The sequence below is a fragment of the Pan troglodytes genome, chromosome 4, assembly GCF_028858775.2.
Source record: "Pan troglodytes isolate AG18354 chromosome 4, NHGRI_mPanTro3-v2.0_pri, whole genome shotgun sequence".
NCBI lineage: Eukaryota > Metazoa > Chordata > Mammalia > Primates > Hominidae > Pan > Pan troglodytes.
In genome coordinates, this window is record NC_072402.2 from 55,649,757 (window position 1) to 55,670,171 (window position 20,415).

Here is a 20,415-nt window from a genome sequence, read left to right on the forward strand (position 1 = left end):
GGTTGGGAGGGTTTGGGGAGCAACGATTAAAAGATTTGTAGAGATAAAGACAAAAAAGGTAGAATGCGATACATGCTAAATGGGTGGTACAAAGTAGTATAGGAGTTTACAGGAGAAAGTGGGCAGTTTCATCTGGTAATTAAGAAAGACTTGATGGAAGAGGTAACTTATATTGGGCTTGAAGATGAAAGGGTTTCAACAAAAATGTTATAATGTTATATAAGCTAACCTCTTTGCCCCTCTGTGCTGTGCATTGTACCAAAGGATGACAGCAACTTTCTGATCATTCCTGAACCTTCAAGGACTCTACTTACAAGTAATGGATTAGTGTCTTTGGTGAAAATCTGCTGAGGAGCTGCAGAATCCTACCTCCCAATTTAAATGTGACCATATGCCTTCAGTCCTAAAGAAGAGTAGAAAGTTAAATAACTTCCTTGAGATTCAGTTTCTTAAACGTTAACATTTGTTCATTTAAAAATCAACAGTCACCACCGCTTTCCTGTAACAGCATCTGAGATGGAAGAGGCTATGGAGGCCTGCCAGTCCACTAAGGCATCCTTTCCTGGCTTTTCTAGCCAATTTGGACTCTTTAAGTGTCAGGAGATAACCACTCTCCAAGACAGGCCTTGCCAGTATTCTTGGACATCTGCCCTACATGAAAGGCCCTACTTATATCCAGTAGAACTCAGACTCTTTGTTGCACCTTCCATACAACAGATCACCCTTTTCCTTGAAGGAACAGCTCATCATCTTATTCTTTTGCAGGGTCAACAGCCTTAATTTCCTTCACCTTCAGCTTCATATAAGCCAATTAGGGTTTTTGTAAGGCTAAGTCAATTCTGTTAACACTGCTTGTCTACATGCATATTTCCTTCCTTAAATGAACTCTAATAATTATCCAGTATCTAATAATTATGCCTTCCTTTCAATATATGTTTATTTGATTCCACTGTAGAAATACAATAATATGTGCTAAGAACCTATATAGTTTTAAATTTTCATTTCTATATGCTTACCTATCTGTAGATAAAGTTTCATAAAGGCATTTATAGACACTGTAAAAGTTCACCAGAAACTGCCTTTTAAAAAATAAACACTATTGTTTTATCTAAAGAAAACAAAAAATAACAAAAAAATACTGTACAAACCTACTCCCTGCTAGTCTAAACAGCTCTGCTCCTGTAGTTTGGGAGCAGAAATTTAAGTGTGCAAATTTGTATTTCTATAGTTCCGATAAAATAATAGAATTTCTCAGTTGAAAATGTCTTAAGCCTCTCCTCTCCTTCCTAGCTCCATTAAAATAGCCATTGAATAGTATTGGGCATTTCTTTCTTAAAGATATATATTTCCAAATATATTTTCTATGCATTCGTTAGAAAAAAGATCAAATACATGTGCTTTTAGCCTTTTTCTTTTCTTTTCTTTTTTTTGAAACAGAGTCTTGCTCTGTTGCCTAGCTTGGAGTGCAGTGGCACGATATAATGGCTCACTGCAGCCTTGAACTCCTGGGCTCAAGCAATCCTCCTACCTCAGCATCCCAAGTAGCTGGGACTACAGGCATGCCCTACCATCCCCAGATAATTTTTTATTATTTGTCGAGATGAGGTCTCCCTATGTTGACCAGGCTGGTCTTGAACTCCTGGGCTTAAGCAATCCTCCTGCCTCGGATTTGCTTTTAGTCTTTACAGTGATTAAGTGGAAAGAGAATAAAGCATCAAAAGTTTTTTAATGATTATCTATCTTGTAGATCTGGGTCTGCTATTTACAAGAAGTAGGAGAGAGGCAGAATCTCTCCCTGCCTAAAATTCACAGGTCTAGGGCAGTAGGGAGAGAGTGGCAGAATCTTCACCAGAGGGTATACAGACAGCCAAACACAACGTCACTGTGAAGCTGTGAGCAAGCAGGCAGGAAGAGCAATATCCCTGTACAGTATACAATGACTGCCACGATACTTGGAAAAGAAAATGGAAAACAATGAATAAAGCTTGGACTTTCAGAGCTATACATGAGCAAATGAGCAAATCTAAACTTGTTCATATGATTCCTTATTGCTCTTGTACCCTCTTTGAGTACAAACAATCCTGTAACACATGATCCTCACTTTATATAGTGCAGGGTAGGTAATTCACAGTTATCAGGAATACAAAACCTTATGCTCTGGATGTGTTATAGATACTAAGAATAATGTCATATTCTGCTGAGCTCATGGCAACTCTAGAGGAGAAGTTAAAGATCCAATTCTTTCACTTTAGAGAAAGCTGAGACCTACAGAGTGAAATGACCTGCCACATGTTAGTAGCATTAGAATTCACTCCCCAAGATTCATTCCAGTGTTGTTCCTGCTCTTATGTTATCTGATTTATTCTCTCCTGGATATTGTCAGGTAATGATAAGGGCAGCAGAGAAGTTTAGGGGAAATTACATCCTAAATCCAGAATTTTAAGAATCAGATAAACTTCTCACAAACAGTTTTGCTCATCTTTGGCCTTTTGTCTTTTTTACAGACTCTGAACTTGCCTTGATGTACAATGATTCCTCAGTCTTAGAGAACCATCATTTGGCTGTGGGCTTTAAATTGCTTCAGGAAGAAAACTGTGACATTTTCCAGAATTTGACCAAAAAACAAAGACAATCTTTAAGGAAAATGGTCATTGACATCGTAAGTAGCTGATAAAAGCCAAAGAAGAGAACTGTGATGCAAGTTGTTTATAATTTAGACATAAGAACAAGATGAGTATTAGGTAAAAGGAACTGCATTTCAAAACATATTATGGCCCTTTATGTTATAGAAGCTGCCCGTGATGCTGGCTGTGATGTTCTGTAATAGGTTTTTCACTTCTAGCAGTTTGGACTTGAGAATAATGTCAGCTCACCCTCATCATTTATTTTCTGGGCCCCTCCAGTCTGGTGGCGGGCAGAGAAAAATGACTAACAAAAGCAGATTGTGTGGGCCACAGCTCAAATGGATTTTTTCCCCACCTTTTCTCATCAGTAGACAGTGCCATTTAGACATCCATGACTTTACTCTTTTTTCTATGCATCTTATTCAGTGATTATGAGACACAGGAAAATCTCTAGCTTTCAAAAACTTACAAACTTGTGATGACGTCTTATCCATGGAGATGTCACCCATTTTTCACCATGAAAGTGGTTGTCAGTGCTTAGCATTTCTGTATATTACACACATTTATCTGGGCTTTGGGAAAACTTGATAGCAAAGGGGAAAAGACTCTGCCCCCAAGGAGTAGTAAGGATTTTCCACTGTCATTAAAAGGCATAGTGTTGTTTTATTCCTTTTTCATTCTTATATTATGCATAATATTTTCATGTGTAAATTCTGTTTTCTCTGAACTTAATAATATACTCTCTATATTTTAAGGTACTTGCAACAGATATGTCAAAACACATGAATCTACTGGCTGATTTGAAGACTATGGTTGAAACTAAGAAAGTGACAAGCTCTGGAGTTCTTCTTCTTGATAATTATTCCGATAGGATTCAGGTAAAGCCTTATTTGAGTTTGCTCTGTGTGTGTGTGTGTCTGTGCACATGTGCACATGTCTGTGTGTTCAGCTTTGATAAGATGTATTTCTTCCTTCTCCCACCTTATACTTTCAGCAGTTGTAGGCAGGATTTTTATCCAAATTTTTATTCCTGAGAATTAACCAGGTAAAATTCTACTGGTCTTTCTGTTTGCATCTACATTAATTAAAGAAACTAACAAACAAACAAACACCCCACAGAACCAGCCACTTAAGCAGCTCTGAATCTAGTCAGCCATGCACATAGACGGTTTCTCTTAAGCTATTTAGATGCAGTAGAAGTGGCATAATTTGGAACTATTAATACAAGTGTGAACTATAGACAGACACATCATGGTTGAGCTGTTTGGAATAAATCTTACACTACGTGTATTTTTAAGTGTTGCAGTCATCCAATGTGAATTTCTAGTTTTTTGGTTTTTAAAAAAAAAAAAAAAAGGAACAGGAGTGAATAGAGAATGCATCCATCTATTTTAGGTTCTTCAGAATATGGTGCACTGTGCAGATCTGAGCAACCCAACAAAGCCTCTCCAGCTGTACCGCCAGTGGACGGACCGGATAATGGAGGAGTTCTTCCGCCAAGGAGACCGAGAGAGGGAACGTGGCATGGAGATAAGCCCCATGTGTGACAAGCACAATGCTTCCGTGGAAAAATCACAGGTAATGCATGAAGTGTACAGCTTTCAGAGAGAACAGAGCTACCGCTTTAGCATTTGGTTACTTTGTATTACATATGATAGTATTTTACTGGATTTTTAAAATTACTTTGTTTTTGACAAGCTCAATTTCACCTTAGTATTTATGATCCAAAGAACTTTCATTCTTATGACTTACATTCATATAGTCATATATATATTCTAAGGACGTATTCATTTATTATGACTATATTCATATACATAGAGCACATGGCATTATTTCAGTTATCTGGATTCACCTACAAATTGGTGATTGTAAAATAAGCCCTACCATGTCAACAACTGGAAAATTTTTTATGCTATGAACATGCTCTTTAACCAAGGGTTCTAGAAGCTAATTTTGACCAGCTAGTAGCAATACTTTACTTTACTTTATATGGTCTGTTGTTGAAAATAGTGACAATTTTACCAAACTAAGTTTAGTAGTCTTCTGTTCAGTGTTTTATTTGTGGGCCATGATCTAATTAAGCTTTTCCATTGTTTCTTAGTCCCAAGTCCTCTACTCATACTGGATTTTTTTCTTAACTAGGTGGGCTTCATAGACTATATTGTTCATCCCCTCTGGGAGACATGGGCAGACCTCGTCCACCCTGACGCCCAGGATATTTTGGACACTTTGGAGGACAATCGTGAATGGTACCAGAGCACAATCCCTCAGAGCCCCTCTCCTGCACCTGATGACCCAGAGGAGGGCCGGCAGGGTCAAACTGAGAAATTCCAGTTTGAACTAACTTTAGAGGAAGATGGTGAGTCAGACACGGAAAAGGACAGTGGCAGTCAAGTGGAAGAAGACACTAGCTGCAGTGACTCCAAGACTCTTTGTACTCAAGACTCAGAGTCTACGGAAATTCCCCTTGATGAACAGGTTGAAGAGGAGGCAGTAGGGGAAGAAGAGGAAAGCCAGCCTGAAGCCTGTGTCATAGATGATCGTTCTCCTGACACGTAACAGTGCAAAAACTTTCATGCCTTTTTTTTTTTAAGTAGAAAAATTGTTTCCAAAGTGCATGTCACATGCCACAACCACGGTCACACCTCACTGTCATCTGCCAGGACGTTTGTTGAACAAAACTGACCTTGACTACTCAGTCCAGCGCTCAGGAATATCGTAACCAGTTTTTTCACCTCCATGTCATCAGAGCAAGGTGGACATCTTCACGAACAGCGTTTTTAACAAGATTTCAGCTTGGTAGAGCTGACAAAGCAGATAAAATCTACTCCAAATTGTTTTCAAGAGAGTGTGACTCATCAGGCAGCCCAAAAGTTTATTGGACTTGGGGTTTCTATTCCTTTTTATTTGTTTGCAATATTTTCAGAAGAAAGGCATTGCACAGAGTGAACTTAATGGATGAAGCAACAAATATGTCAAGAACAGGACATAGCACGAATCTGTTACCAGTAGGAGGAGGATGAGCCACAGAAATTGCATAATTTTCTAATTTCAAGTCTTCCTGATACATGACTGAATAGTGTGGTTCAGTGAGCTGCACTGACCTCTACATTTTGTATGATATGTAAAACAGATTTTTTGTAGAGCTTACTTTTATTATTAAATGTATTGAGGTATTATATTTAAAAAAAAAACTATGTTCAGAACTTCATCTGCCACTGGTTATTTTTTTCTAAGGAGTAACTTGCAAGTTTTCAGTACAAATCTGTGCTACACTGGATAAAAATCTAATTTATGAATTTTACTTGCACCTTATAGTTCATAGCAATTAACTGATTTGTAGTGATTCATTGTTTTATATACCAATGACTTCCATATTTTAAAACAGAAAAACAACTTTATGTTGCAGGAAACCCTTTTTGTAAGTCTTTATTATTTAAAGTCTTTATTATTTACTTTGCATTTTGTTTCACTCGTTCCAGATAAGCAGAGTTGCTCTTCACCAGTGTTTTTCTTCATGTGCAAAGTGACTATTTGTTCTATAATACTTTTATGTGTGTTATATCAAATGTGTCTTAAGCTTCATGCAAACTCAGTCATCAGTTGGTGTTGTCTGAAGCAAGTGGGAGATAGATATATAAATACCCAGTAGCTAAAATGGTCAGTCTTTTTTAGATGTTTTCCTACTTAGTATCTCCTAATAACGTTTTGCTGTGTCAATAGATGTTCATTTCACAAGTGCATGTCTTTCTAATAATCCACACATTTCATGCTCTAATAATCCACACATTTCATGCTCATTTTTATTGTTTTTACAGCCAGTTAGTTATAGTAAGAAAAAGGTTTTTCCCCTTGTGCTGCTTTATAATTTAGCGTGTGTTTGAACCTTATCCATGTTTGCTAGATGAGGTCTTGTCAAATATATCACTACCATTGTCACCGGTGAAAAGAAACAGGTAGTCAAGTTAGGGTTAACATACATTCATTTCAACCACGAGGTTGTATATCATGACTAGCTTTTACTCTTGGTTTACAGAGAAAAGTTAAACAGCCAACTAGGCAGTTTTTAAGAATATTAACAATATATTAACAAACACCAATACAACTAATCCTATTTGGTTTTAATGATTTCACCATGGGATTAAGAACTATATCAGGAACATCCCTGAGAAACGGTTTTAAGCGTAGCAACTACTCTTCCTTAATGGACAGCCACATAACATGTAGGAAGTCCTTTATCACTTATCCTCGATCTATAAGCATATCTTGCAGAGGGGAACTACTTCTTTAAACACATGGAGGGAAAGAAGATGATGCCACTGGCACCAGAGGGTTAGTACTGTGATGCATCCTAAAATATTATATTGGTAAAAATTCTGGTTAAATAAAAAATTAGAGATCACTCTTGGCTGATTTCAGCACCAGGAACTGTATTACAGTTTTAGAGATTAATTCCTAGTGTTTACCTGATTATAGCAGTTGGCATCATGGGGCATTTAATTCTGACTTTATCCCCATGTCAGCCTTAATAAAGTCTTCTTTACCTTCTCTATGAAGACTTTAAAGCCCAAATAATCATTTTTCACATTGATATTCAAGAATTGAGATAGAAGCCAAAGTGGGTATCTGACAAGTGGAAAATCAAACGTTTAAGAAGAATTACAACTCTGAAAAGCATTTATATTTGGAACTTCTCAAGGAGCCTCCTGGGGACTGGAAAGTAAGTCATCAGCCAGGCAAATGACTCATGCTGAAGAGAGTCCCCATTTCAGTCCCCTGAGATCTAGCTGATGCTTAGATCCTTTGAAATAAAAATTATGTCTTTATAACTCTGATCTTTTACATAAAGCAGAATAGGAATCAACTAGTTAATTGCAAGGTTTCTACTCTCTTTCCTCTGTAAAGATCAGATGGTAATCTTTCAAATAAGAAAAAAATAAAGACGTATGTTTGACCAAGTAGTTTCACAAGAATATTTGGGAACTTGTTTCTTTTAATTTTATTTGTCCCTGAGTGAAGTCTAGAAAGAAAGGTAAAGAGTCTAGAGTTTATTCCTCTTTCCAAAACATTCTCATTCCTCTCCTCCCTACACTTAGTATTTCCCCCACAGAGTGCCTAGAATCTTAATAATGAATAAAATAAAAAGCAGCAATATGTCATTAACAAATCCAGACCTGAAAGGGTAAAGGGTTTATAACTGCACTAATAAAGAGAGGCTCTTTTTTTTTTCCAGTTTGTTGGTTTTTAATGGTACCATGTTGTAAAGATACCCACTAATGGACAATCAAATTGCAGAAAAGGCTCAATATCCAAGAGACAGGGACTAATGCACTGTACAATCTGCTTATCCTTGCCCTTCTCTCTCGCCAAAGTGTGCTTCAGAAATATATACTGCTTTAAAAAAGAATAAAAGAATATCCTTTTACAAGTGGCTTTACATTTCCTAAAATGCCATAAGAAAATGCAATATCTGGGTACTGTATGGGGAAAAAAATGTCCAAGTTTGTGTAAAACCAGTGCATTTCAGCTTGCAAGTTACTGAACACAATAATGCTGTTTTAATTTTGTTTTATATCAGTTAAAATTCACAATAATGTAGATAGAACAAATTACAGACAAGGAAAGAAAAAACTTGAATGAAATGGATTTTACAGAAAGCTTTATGATAATTTTTGAATGCATTATTTATTTTTTGTGCCATGCATTTTTTTTCTCACCAAATGACCTTACCTGTAATACAGTCTTGTTTGTCTGTTTACAACCATGTATTTATTGCAATGTACATACTGTAATGTTAATTGTAAATTATCTGTTCTTATTAAAACATCATCCCATGATGGGATGGTGTTGATATATTTGGAAACTCTTGGTGAGAGAATGAATGGTGTGTATACATACTCTGTACATTTTTCTTTTCTCCTGTAATATAGTCTTGTCACCTTAGAGCTTGTTTATGGAAGATTCAAGAAAACTATAAAATACTTAAAGATATATAAATTTAAAAAAACATAGCTGCAGGTCTTTGGTCCCAGGGCTGTGCCTTAACTTTAACCAATATTTTCTTCTGTTTTGCTGCATTTGAAAGGTAACAGTGGAGCTAGGGCTGGGCATTTTACATCCAGGCTTTTAATTGATTAGAATTCTGCCAATAGGTGGATTTTACAAAACCACAGACAACCTCTGAAAGATTCTGAGACCCTTTTGAGACAGAAGCTCTTAAGTACTTCTTGCCAGGGAGCAGCACTGCATGTGTGATGGTTGTTTGCCATCTGTTGATCAGGAACTACTTCAGCTACTTGCATTTGATTATTTCCTTTTTTTTTTTTTTTTTTTTAACTCGGAAACACAACTGGGGAAATATATTCTTTCCCAGTGATTATAAACAATCTTTTTCTTTTTTTTTAAGTCCTTTTGGCTTCTAGAGCTCATAGGAAAATGGACTTGATTTGAAATTGGAGCCAGAGTTTACTCGTGTTGGTTATCTATTCATCAGCTTCCTGACATGTTAAGAGAATATATTAAAGAGAAAATACTGTTTTTTAATCCTAAAATTTTTCTTCCACTAAGATAAACCAAATGTCCTTATATATATGTAAACCCATCTATTTAAACACAAAGTTGGGTTGATGTCAGTTTACATAGCAGAAAGCATTCACCATCCTCTAAGATTTGTTTCTGCAAAACTTTCATTGCTTTAGAATTTTAAAATTTCACCTTGTACAATGGCCAGCCCCTAAAGCAGGAAACATTTATAATGGATTATATGGAAACATCCTCCCACTACTTGCCCAGCCCTTGAATCGTGGCTTTTCAGTGAAAGGAAAGATTCTTTTTCTAGGAAAAATGAGCCTATTTTATTTTATTTTATTTTTTGACACAAACTGTAGATTTTAGCAGCCCTGGCCCAAAGGAATTTGATTACTTTTGTTTTAAACAGTACAAAGGGGACACTATAATTACAAAAACATCCTTAACTGATTTGAGTTGTTTTTATTTCTTTGGATATATTTTCAGAGTGGTAAATTGTGTGTGAGAATTACAAATGATTATTCTTTTAGTGGTTTCTTAGCCTCTCTTACAGCCCACGGGGATAGTACTGTACATCAATACCTTCATATGAAATTTTTATATGCAATGAAAATAAAAGCATGGGTTGATTCTGCCTATTTATGACTCAATCTTTTACAAATAAAAGATTATTCATTTTAAATTATACTTCAATCAGCATGTCTCTTAGGATACTGAACGTGGTTGAAATGAAAGGATAGTGACATCATAAGTTAGTACTGATATTCATAACCAAATAAAGCCAACTTGAGTAATTTTGCTACATTAAAAATTACCAAAATTACTTAGATGGCCTATAAGATTAAGCATGGTATTTTCTAAGCAAGCTTTGAAAGGGGCCTTCCATACTTACTTAATTGAATATTCTGGGATATTGAAAATTATTCAGATACTTGACAATTATTTTTGGTTACCTACTCTGCAAACTACAAAGTTTTAAGGACTCAACAATAAGTTAATGAGACACAGTGTTTGCTTTCATGGAGCTTACAGTCTGGAGGGGACAAAGGCTTAAACAATACTCATATAATTATATATGTGATCAGTGCAATGAAGGAGCTCAGTGGGGTAAATAAGCAGGAACCTGAACTTGATCTGTTCCGGAGGGCCACAGAAGGCTTCTTTGAGGCCTTGAGAAAGTGATTTGCATCTGAGTTCTGAAGGATTGTAAGAGGTAACTAGGGAAAAAGTTGACAGGAAGAGGAAGGGGATCCAGACAAGAAACATTTGCAAAGATCTTGAGGCGTAAATAAGCTTGAGACATCCGGAAAAACTGAGGAAAAGTGAGAGAGTAGGCAGGGCCTGGAGCCGCAGAGCCATTGCTAACCATCCTGTGTGAGATATCCCCCATTCTGTAGCTTTATTCTCATAACCCTGCTCAATTTTCTTTATAACACTTCTCACAGATTTATATACGTGTTTGTTTTTGTTGTCTGTCTCTCCCACCAGACCACAGCTCCATAAGAGCAAGGTCTTTGCTTACCAATATATCACTAGCACTTAAAACTATGCCTGGTACACAGTAGGTTCTTAATATGTGTTGAATATAGCCATCAAATTGATATTGGATATAATTCAATCTGATAAGATATTTTGAGATATTAAAGAGTTTTTAACTTGATACCATAAAAACTTTGTTTGTTTTTTGTTTTTGAGCTTACTAAGATCCTGGATAAAGAGTTTAGAGTTTCCTATCTCTTTGCTAACTAAAAACTCTGTTTGCTTATTCCTCACAAATTCTACTTTTTTCTAAATGACAATCCATTTGTCATGATAATGAGAGTAAAGAAATCAGCACAAATTTAATCCCCAGATCATCCCCAGACCATGCCAGCAGAATAAGGGTAATTAAACAGAGTATCTATGCTTAGCCTCTCCACCATTTCTCCTGCCACAACAGTCCTGACAGCCAACAGGTGCCAAATTTGTGCCTTCCTGGGAATAACTGTTTTAAACTCAAGCTCCCTTCCCCAAAGCCATGACCCCAAAGTGACACTATGGAACTAAGGAAGCAACTCCCTTCTTTTCCTGACTTGCCACGCTTGCTGATTTAGGCTAATTTGGGTGGTGGTGGGCCTGAACTCACATTAAAATCTCTGACCTGGAAACCTTTCCTCAGGCACATGGCTTTGGACCCACAACAGCAACATTCCACCAAAAAACAAACCAAAACCAAAAACATTCCCTGTTGCTAGAGAGTACCACCTGTCTACCAAGGGGAAAACAACCTTGTGTCAGGGGAATCATACCAGGGCTTTCCCATCCTTCTGATTTGGGTCCTGCATCCCACCCAGCTACTCCGAGAGCTCCAAATACTCTAGGTCAAACTCAGTGCTATGGGTATAAATCTTGAATTTGTACACATAGGAAATACTACTTTATTTCCTTTAAATCAATTAATCTGGACTCGGGGCTCCAGCCAATCACACTATTGGGAATTCCCATCTCTCATTACTGCCACAGCTCCTCTCTCTCCCAACATAAAATTTATCTTATCTCCAACATAATCTGAGTATCAGGCCTCTGTGTTGTTCCAGCAGAGGTTCCTTACAGTCCCTCAGCTCTTAGCTTCCTGGTCACACGTGGTGTACCAGGAATATATGCTGGTTTGGGGCCCTGCTTCCACACAGTGTGTGCATCAAAAGAGCCTATCCTTCTGGTGTTTTATTACAACTTGCTGTGGTCTGAACGTCTGTGTTGAAATGCTAACCCCTAGGTGATGCTATTAGGAGATGGGGGCCCTTTGGGAGATAATTAGGTTATGAAGGCAGAGTCCTCATGAATGGGATCAGTGCCCTTATAAAAGAGGCCCAAGGGACCTTGTTCAACCTGGCCACCATGTGAGGACTCAGCTAGAAGGTGCCATCTGTGAAAATGAAAGCAGGTCCTCACCAGGCACCAAATCTGCCAGAACCTTGATGTTGGACTTCCCAGCCTCTAGACTGTGAGAAGTAAGTGTGTTGTTTATAAGCCACCCACTTTATGGTATTTTCTTATAGAAGTCTAAGGAGACTAAGACATACCTACTGAAATTACTACAAAAAAAAAGCAGTTCTCTTCTTTTCCTAATTCTCAACATATTCTCCTTCTTCTCTCTCCTTCCTTCTTTTGCTCTCCAATGAGATTAGGCTTAAAAACAAAAACAAAACAGACTAGAGGTAGTTGTGACTTCCATTTGCTTCTGCTCTCCACTCTGCAAAAACCCTGGCTATTATTTGAAATATGGAGACGAAAAAAGATATTGGAAGAGCATACATTAAATAATAGTCCATTAACCTTCCACACATGGTTGGCAACATCTAGATCCAACAATGTTCACTGAACATTTTGAGATGTGGGAAGTTGAGGAAGTTGTCTCCAAGAGGAAGTCATCAGGAACTCCCATACTTCCTATGTGGGAACACAGGGAAAGAGGCATTTTTTCCTGAAGTCTCTGTGTTCCAGTGCTATCCCTGAATGTCTATTCCCAGCTCTCGCTTAGCTGTTTCAATGACAAGATATAGCACTTGAAAATTTTATAAAGTGAGAGTCATATTTGCTCCCTGCTGCAAGCCCCCACCCTGCCATTCCAGGACCCTGCTATGGTCCACAATTGGCATTATGATTCCCTCTATTTTGCAGCTATGAAAAGTGAGGCCCAAGAAGGTTAATTGACTTGGCTAAGATTATTCACAGGCTAAATACCGAGATTAATGATTTGCAAACTACAGATTTGACAGAAGTCCTAATGCTATCTCTACATCCTATTTCTGTTGAGGACCAAAATTGACTGTTGCATTGCCTTTGATTTCCTTTGACCATCCTTCATTACAGATTTCAGTAATTTTTATGGTCCAAAGCTAGGTGACAGATATTACATCACATGCATTTGTTACTCACCCTATGTCTGCATAGCCTTGCTATATGGTCAGAATTCTCCAGATTGAGTGGGGAACTTGGAGTTAAAGAGCCCCTGACCCCCTAAAAAATTATAGAAAATGAAAGAAGCTGTCAAGAAAGCAAGGAGCAGAGATAAGAGCAGAGATGGGAGCGTGCCTCTGCCCGGCAGAGACTCACAACATGAGGCAAGACAGATCTTAGCTGAACTTCTTGCAGGATGTATGCCTCAATGAAAGGAATGGAGCACGGGCAGCATCCGGCTTAGGCTGGAGCCCCTTCAACCATCATGGCTGTTTTAGCAGGGTGTTTGCCAGCTGCTTACAAATCCCAAGCCAACAGACATGGTTTCAGGACCTGAATCATGCAAACATATTTTCTGAAAGGCTCTATCACCTGAGAATTGCTTTTCCTTCGCTCCTTGTTTTTGAACCAAAAAGCAGGCCAAGTGTATAGTGGCAAACACTTGCTCAGCACCCATCCATGCAAGGCACTGTTTTACCACCAGGCTGCATCAGTTAGAGAACCAAGCCGTCTCTCACCTTGCAGCTTCTTCACACTTTGCTCATTTTCTCTCTAACACTGATGGTTTCTGTTTCCTGCTATTCAGTTACAGCATCTGGGAAGAGAGTGGCAGAGAACGCCAGGCAACTGCACCCTGCCACAGTGGGTCAAGCGGAGGCTGGGTGCTGACACCCGTCTCTACCCAGCAGAAGTCAGTGGTTCATGGGTGGGGAACAAAGCTCAGGACAGCTGCTGCAGTCCAGGGAACTGTCCACCATAGAAGACTCTTGGGAAGCAGCCCCTGACCCCAACCCCCTGTGCTTTTTGAAGCCGTGTCTGGTATCACATGGAATTATGCAGTAGTCATAGAATATCTTTGAAAACTTATATTCTAAAAATAATTGCTGAGATCAGCGATTAAAATATCTAATAAATGGACTGGAAAAGTTGAAAACAAGCAAAGGTGAGAGAAAACAATTGAGGAAAACTGGGAGAAAGTGAAGGAAGTTGGACCCTTTGTACTACAGCATCCAAGGACAGTGATGATATCTTCTGTTCCCCACAGGACCAGATTCCTGGTGCTTAACGTAACACATAAGGCCCTTAAGGATCTAATCAAACTAAATCATCCCCAACTCCTCCCATCAACCCCACATAGATACCCCTGTGCCTCAGCTAAATGCTGCCTTTACACCTTGCCTTTACATCTCTCTGCCTGGAAAACAGCTCATCCCTCTCGATCCAGTTTAAATACACCTTTGTCTGGAAAGCCTTTCCCATTAGTATTTTATACACAACCCTATAATAAATATTTCCCCTAATATGTTGTATTTTTTTTAAAAAATTCTTTCTCTCACTAGATTGTGAGATTTTTAATTTTTATTTTTTGAGACAGTCTCACTCTGTCACCTAGGCTGAAATACAGTGGCGCAATGTTGGCTCACTGCAATCTCTGCCTCCTGAGTTCAAGTGATTCTCCTGCCTCAGCCTCCTGAGTAGCTGGGATTACAGGCATGCACCACCACGTCCAGCTAATTTTTGTAATTTTTTAGTAGAGATGGGGTTTCGCTATGTTGGCCAGGCTGGTCTCGAACTCCTGACCTCAGGTGATCCGCCCACCTTGGCCTACCAAAGTGCTAGGATTACAGGCGTGAGCCACCATGCCTGGCCTAGATAGTGCAATTTTTAAACATCAATGTATTCCTTTTTGCCTGCTAGTAAGGAATTAAGTCCGAATATTAACATTTGACTATTCTTTCCCCTCTAACACCAACTCTTCTCAAAATGTGGTCCTTGGGCTGACATTAACGTCAACTAGGATCTTGTTAGATTATAATCTAGCCCCAGACCAAGGCTCCAGGAAAAGACTTTCTAGGGGTGGACCCTAGAACCTGTGTTTTAACAAGGACTCCAGGTGATAAGTATGCTCCATAAAGTTTGAGAAACACTGTTCAAGACATCATGGAGGTGTTTTTCTATTTCTGTTTTTTTTAAGAAGCAAGTTAATAATCTCAACCATCTTTCTAATGTATTTCATTTAATCAAAGGGATACTTGTTGCTACAGGAGTTACAACAGATGACCTAGTGAGGGCCACAGGCAGTCTGAGGAACAGTAGGATCCCATGTTTGGCCAATGTCTATCAAGCAAGAAAGGAATAGTGAAGTCAGCTATTAGCTCCCTTCAGCAGAGGACACCTGGGATTAGGAGTCACCATCAGGCATCATGGCATCACAAGCAGGCATGGGTTAAAGATTTAAATGTTGTAAAAAGAGAGAAGAACCAGAAGGAAATTACATCCACATTATCCCTGCAAGACCATTAATGTAATGAACAGAAATCAAACACCTTTTCAGTCTTCAAGTGCCGCATTCAGGTTCACTCTGCTAATCACACAGCTGAGTGGCCCTCTGCTTTCATAACTGGGTGAAACCACACATCCCACCCCAAGATGGCTTGGGATCTACCATCACAAGGGGCCACCAAAGGGCCAAATAACACAACCCAGAAATTCAGTGGTGGTAACTCTCCATGGGGTTAACTTTGACTACTGGGAAACTAGAAATGGGAAGGAGCCAGTAAATTAATTTCTTGTCTCCCAAGACTATTCTGAGGCATAGCCTCCCCCTTGAAGCCCATCAGGATGATCCTGCAGTTCCATGTCAGCAAGAGCGCCCTACCAAGTGACCTGCAGTGTCTCTTGGCTGCTCCTTGTGAGTCAGTAGCCAGCAGAGAAATGTTTTCCCTACTTTCCTTTATTTCTTTGTTCTTACTTGCTTCATTTTGCCTTGACCTTTTTTTCCTCACCCCTACTACCCAAAGGCATGTACTTCCCAAATAAAGTCTGTCACTCTGATCCCTCCCTCAGACTGTTTCCAGGGATGCTGAGCTAAATACCACCCTGTACATTCAGAAAAGCAGATGTCAAATTTCTGTATATATATTGGAGTGCACTAAGTATTTAAAATCAACCTTTGGCTATTAGAGGTAGGGACTGTGCCTTATGCATCATTGTTTTTCCAGGGCTTAGTTCAGTGTCTGCCATATAGCAAGTATTCATTTAACAGGAAAAGAGAAAGACAAGTGGGTAAGTAATTGCCTGAATGAATGAGGTTGATGGTGAAGAATGGGTGGGAAGGGCATGAATTGGCCTAGAATAGATTAGACATTAAGTAAGCAGGAGTCGAGACAGTTAAGGGGCCAAAGGCAGCTGAAAAGAATATGGAACAGGAATACAAGTTGAAGGAATCAGGCATTCTCCCTAGAAACAAAGGGTACGGGAAGGGTAAGAGACAGACACTTCACTGTCTGGGAATTTTTATCCATACTCGTTATTAAAGACACACTTGGTTGCCTACTTAATTATTACCAACCCTCCACCCCCACTTTATTCCTGGCATACATAAGTGGGATTTTGTTCAGGTCTTGTGAAGTCAAGTCTTCCAGGGAGATCCAGCCTCTCCTCAGTTCTGTAGGCTAATTCTGAGCCTTTTATGGTAATTCCTCTACCCTTGCCAGTGATTAGGTTAGGACAGCCTTGCCATGCTGCAATAGTAGACAGTGAGACACAGGTTGACTTCTGGGAAAATATCCCCAACTCTTACAAAGAAAAGAGAGAACAGAACATTTTTTCTTCGGGGCTTTGGAAATTGTTTTCAAAGATGTCATGGTTAGGCTATTATCTTGAGACCATGAATGGAACTATCTGAATACACAGACAACATACTGAAAATGGCAAAGCAGAAGTTAGATAGAACATGAGTCTTTGAAGATGTGTTTGAGCTGCTGAAATAATCAGCCCTACTTTGAAACTTATGAAGATAATAACTAGTTATTATTTAAGCCATTTTAGTTGAACCTGCTATTATTTGCCCCTGAAACAATCCTAACTAATATACTGTTAGTCCATTTGTATCATTATAAAGGAATACCTGATGCTGGGTAATTTATAAAGAAAGGAGGTTTATTTGGCTCAGAGTTCTTCAGGCTGTACAGGAAGCATGCACGGCTCTACAGCTGCCTGGCTTCTGGTGAGGCCTCAGGAAGCTTTAACTCATGGCAGAAACAAGGGGAGCTGGCGTATCACATAGTGGGAGGAGGTGGCAAGTAGGCAGGGAGGAGGTGCCATGCTGTTAAACAACCAGCTCCTTCATGAACTAATAGAGTGAAAACTTATACATTACTGCAAGGACAGCACCAAGTGGATCATGAAGGATCGTGACCCAAACACTTCCCAATAGACCCCACCTTGAATATTGGGGGATCAATTTCAACATGAGACTTGGAGAATACAAATATCCAAACTATATCATACACCCACTCTTTGTTCCAACAATGTGCTGGTGAGTCTGGGCTGGGAGTGGGGGAGAAAGGTACCTGGCACAGTGGAAATGTTGGAAATTTGACCCCAAATTAGCTGGGTGACCTTAGGCATGTTAATTCATCTCTACTTTCTTTCATTTTAAATAGGGGAATTATAATATTGGAATCTTCTCTACATTCTTCACAGTATTAGAGCAAATGAATTTATAAATGTAAACTCAGTGTAAACTTTAGATAAAATTTTTCAAACACTAAGCTTGTGACTCAGAGTAGATAATAAAGTCAAAAGATGGTTGCCATGAGCACTAACCGTGAATTAAAATAGAATAGAGAATATCACTGTGTGCTGCACATAAAAGTTTCATTTTCTGAAATTGCTTCATTTACATGCATGCATGGGTGCACTTGTGTGCTTGCACACACATGCAAATGTTGCCAAGTAAACTATTTTTAAAAGCATACGAAGCATGGATTTAGAACAAACTCAACACCAGAGACAACTAGAGGAACCTAAGTCTCTCACCAACCCCCACCCCTGCCAATTTACCTGTCATCCATGATTCAAAAATGGTTTCTAAAGAGAAATAAAAATTGATTCAAAAGGGAGACCTAATGAGTAACATAATAGGGAGCCATTGATTGTTTTAGAGTGGTATGACAGAGCAGTGGGTAAGTAGATCACTCAACACTGGTATTTCAGACTGCCAAGAGAGGAGAAAACAGAGACAAAGTGATTTCCAGGCTTTTGACAACTTTTTTTTTCTCAAAGTAGATTGACAATATTATGTGTCATCTTATATATATTAATAGACAAAGGCAATATCTACACTTGGGAATACTTCATGGAAGGCTTGGCTGGAAACTAAAAACTGGACTATAAACTTCTTAGGGGTTAGATACGTATCTTAAGACTTCCTTGTGTCTTGAATTGTGCCTAGCCTAGTGCTGCATAGATATGTAAGCCACTCATTCTTGTGCAATTACCTATTGCAGAATTTTCAGACTAATATATTTCCTTTTCCTTGTTTTGATCCTCTGCTGAATCATGAGCATAGTTCTCAGGTGAACAGCAGTGACGTACAGTGTCTCACTGGAAAAGCAGGAAAATAATCAGATGTACCCCAGAAACCTTAGGATATGGGAGGCTCTTCTACTGGCCACTCCATGGGAAACTCGCTTGCTTTGGGGAACAGTTTGCTTTGCTCTATTTTGTGGGCACAGGGTTTTGCCTTATTTTTCTACTCCCTTATTCCCAGCAAACATCCTAAAAAGATGTGGGTAAAAGAAAAAGAGAATAAATTTTGCAATTCTACTCACTGGCTAGAAACAGACAGAGACACATGAGTAGAGGCGGAGTTTACCATCACCCTTAATCATCCTGGGGCCCATGTCTGTATAAAAGGCAAGAAAAGAGCCATTACCAGGAGGCACTCACCTTCACAGTTTCCACCGCATAATTCCACCCCTCTGTATCAAACTACCCAAATTGCTACACCAATCACAACTGCCCTCTTGTTCAAAGAAAAGAATATCATGGATTTCTTTCCTGGCAGTTCTGCTATTGATTGTTTTTGTTCTTTTAATAAGCAAGGTGAGAAGGTTAGAAAAAAATTATTCAGATAATTCACCTGGGAGTAGGGTAGGAACTTGAGGCATGCAGAGAGAATGGCAAATTCAAAATCAACCAAGCCATAACTGCCTATCCTACTGACCACTGTGCCAGGTACCTCAAAAGAGTAGGACTTGATTCTTCCTTTTGAGGAGGTTTCAGTTTGGTTGGAAAGGAATGGGGGAGGGGCCAAGTACAGTGGCTCACACCTGTAATAGCAGCACTTTGGGAGGCCGAGGTGGGTGAATTGCTTGAGCCCAGGCATTTGAAACCAGCCTGGGCAACATGGCAAGACCCCACATCTACAAAAAATACAAAAATTAGCTAAGCATGATGGTGTGCACCTGTAGTCCCAGCTACTCGGGAGGATGAGGTGGGAGAATCACTTGAGCCCAGGAGGTTGAGGCTACAGTGAGCTGTGAACATGCTTCTGTGCTCCAGTCTGGACTACAGAGCAAGACTCTGCCTCAGATAATAAAAAAATAAAAAAGGAAAAAGAAAAAAAAAAAAAAGAAATGGGGAATGGAAGAGGAAGGAATCCAGGGGAAGAATGATCACTAAGACTGCATCACACCTTTTGCTATCTCATTTCAACTCTACACCAACCCAATATTCCCTTCATTTGACAGAGAGGTCAAAAGAGGCTGGAAGGATAAGGTCGTCCAGTAAAAATGTCAAGGCTGATATGGGAACATAGCCAGTTTGTCTCTAAAGTGCCCTGTGTCCCTTGGGGAAGAGAATATTTAACTTGATTGTTGCTTCAGTTTTTTATTCTATGTCAGCTATCAGTTTGCAAGGCATTATTTAGGGGATTTCCTTTACTTTCTTTTTTTTTAAATCTCAAATTTCCCTCTCATTTAGTAACTGTAATTTCAGTGCCTAACATGTAGGACAAAATACTTTCCATATTTTTTTTTTCAAAATTTTTGCACTGACTGTAGTCCCCTCACTGGAACAGCTTTATTTCCCTAAATAATATACAATGAACTTGTTCATATCGAAGACGTACGCCAATATTAAATACAAACAGCTCAGCTGGGCGTGGTGGCTCATGCCTGTAATCCCAGCACTTTGGGAGACTGAGGCAGGTGGATCACCTGAGGTCAGGAGTTCAAGACCAGCCTGGCTAACATGGAGAAACCCTGTCTCTAATAAAAATACAAAAATTACCCAGGTGTGGTGGCACATGCCTGTAATCCCAGCTACTCAGGAGGCTGAGGCAGGAGAATCACTTGAACCCAGGAGGTAGAGGCTGCAGTGATCCAAGATTGTGCCACTGCACTCCAGCCTGGGTGACAGAGCAAGACTCTATCTCAAAAAAAAAAAAAAAAAAAAAAAAAAAAAGTGGCTGACCAGATGGCCAAAACGAACAGCTCCAGTCTGCAGCTCCCAGCAAGATCAATGCAAAAGGTGG

At 39.2% G+C, this 20,415-nt stretch overlaps 1 protein-coding gene across 20 annotated transcripts in view; it reads left to right on the plus strand.

The window, feature by feature from the left end:
* PDE4D (phosphodiesterase 4D) overlaps nucleotides 1–9,790 on the plus strand; it is a 1,566,198-nt gene extending 1,556,408 nt beyond the window's left edge. For all 20 annotated transcript variants that reach the window (XM_063810423.1, XM_063810422.1, XM_063810426.1 and 17 more), the window contains 4 exons: nucleotides 2,505–2,659; nucleotides 3,380–3,502; nucleotides 4,020–4,202; nucleotides 4,767–9,790. In XM_063810423.1, the coding sequence (XP_063666493.1) occupies nucleotides 2,505–2,659; nucleotides 3,380–3,502; nucleotides 4,020–4,202; nucleotides 4,767–5,183 (878 nt within the window). In that variant the 3' untranslated portion in view covers nucleotides 5,184–9,790. The remainder of the gene's footprint in view (nucleotides 1–2,504; nucleotides 2,660–3,379; nucleotides 3,503–4,019; nucleotides 4,203–4,766) is intronic.
* The last annotated feature ends 10,625 nt before the right edge of the window (nucleotides 9,791–20,415 follow it).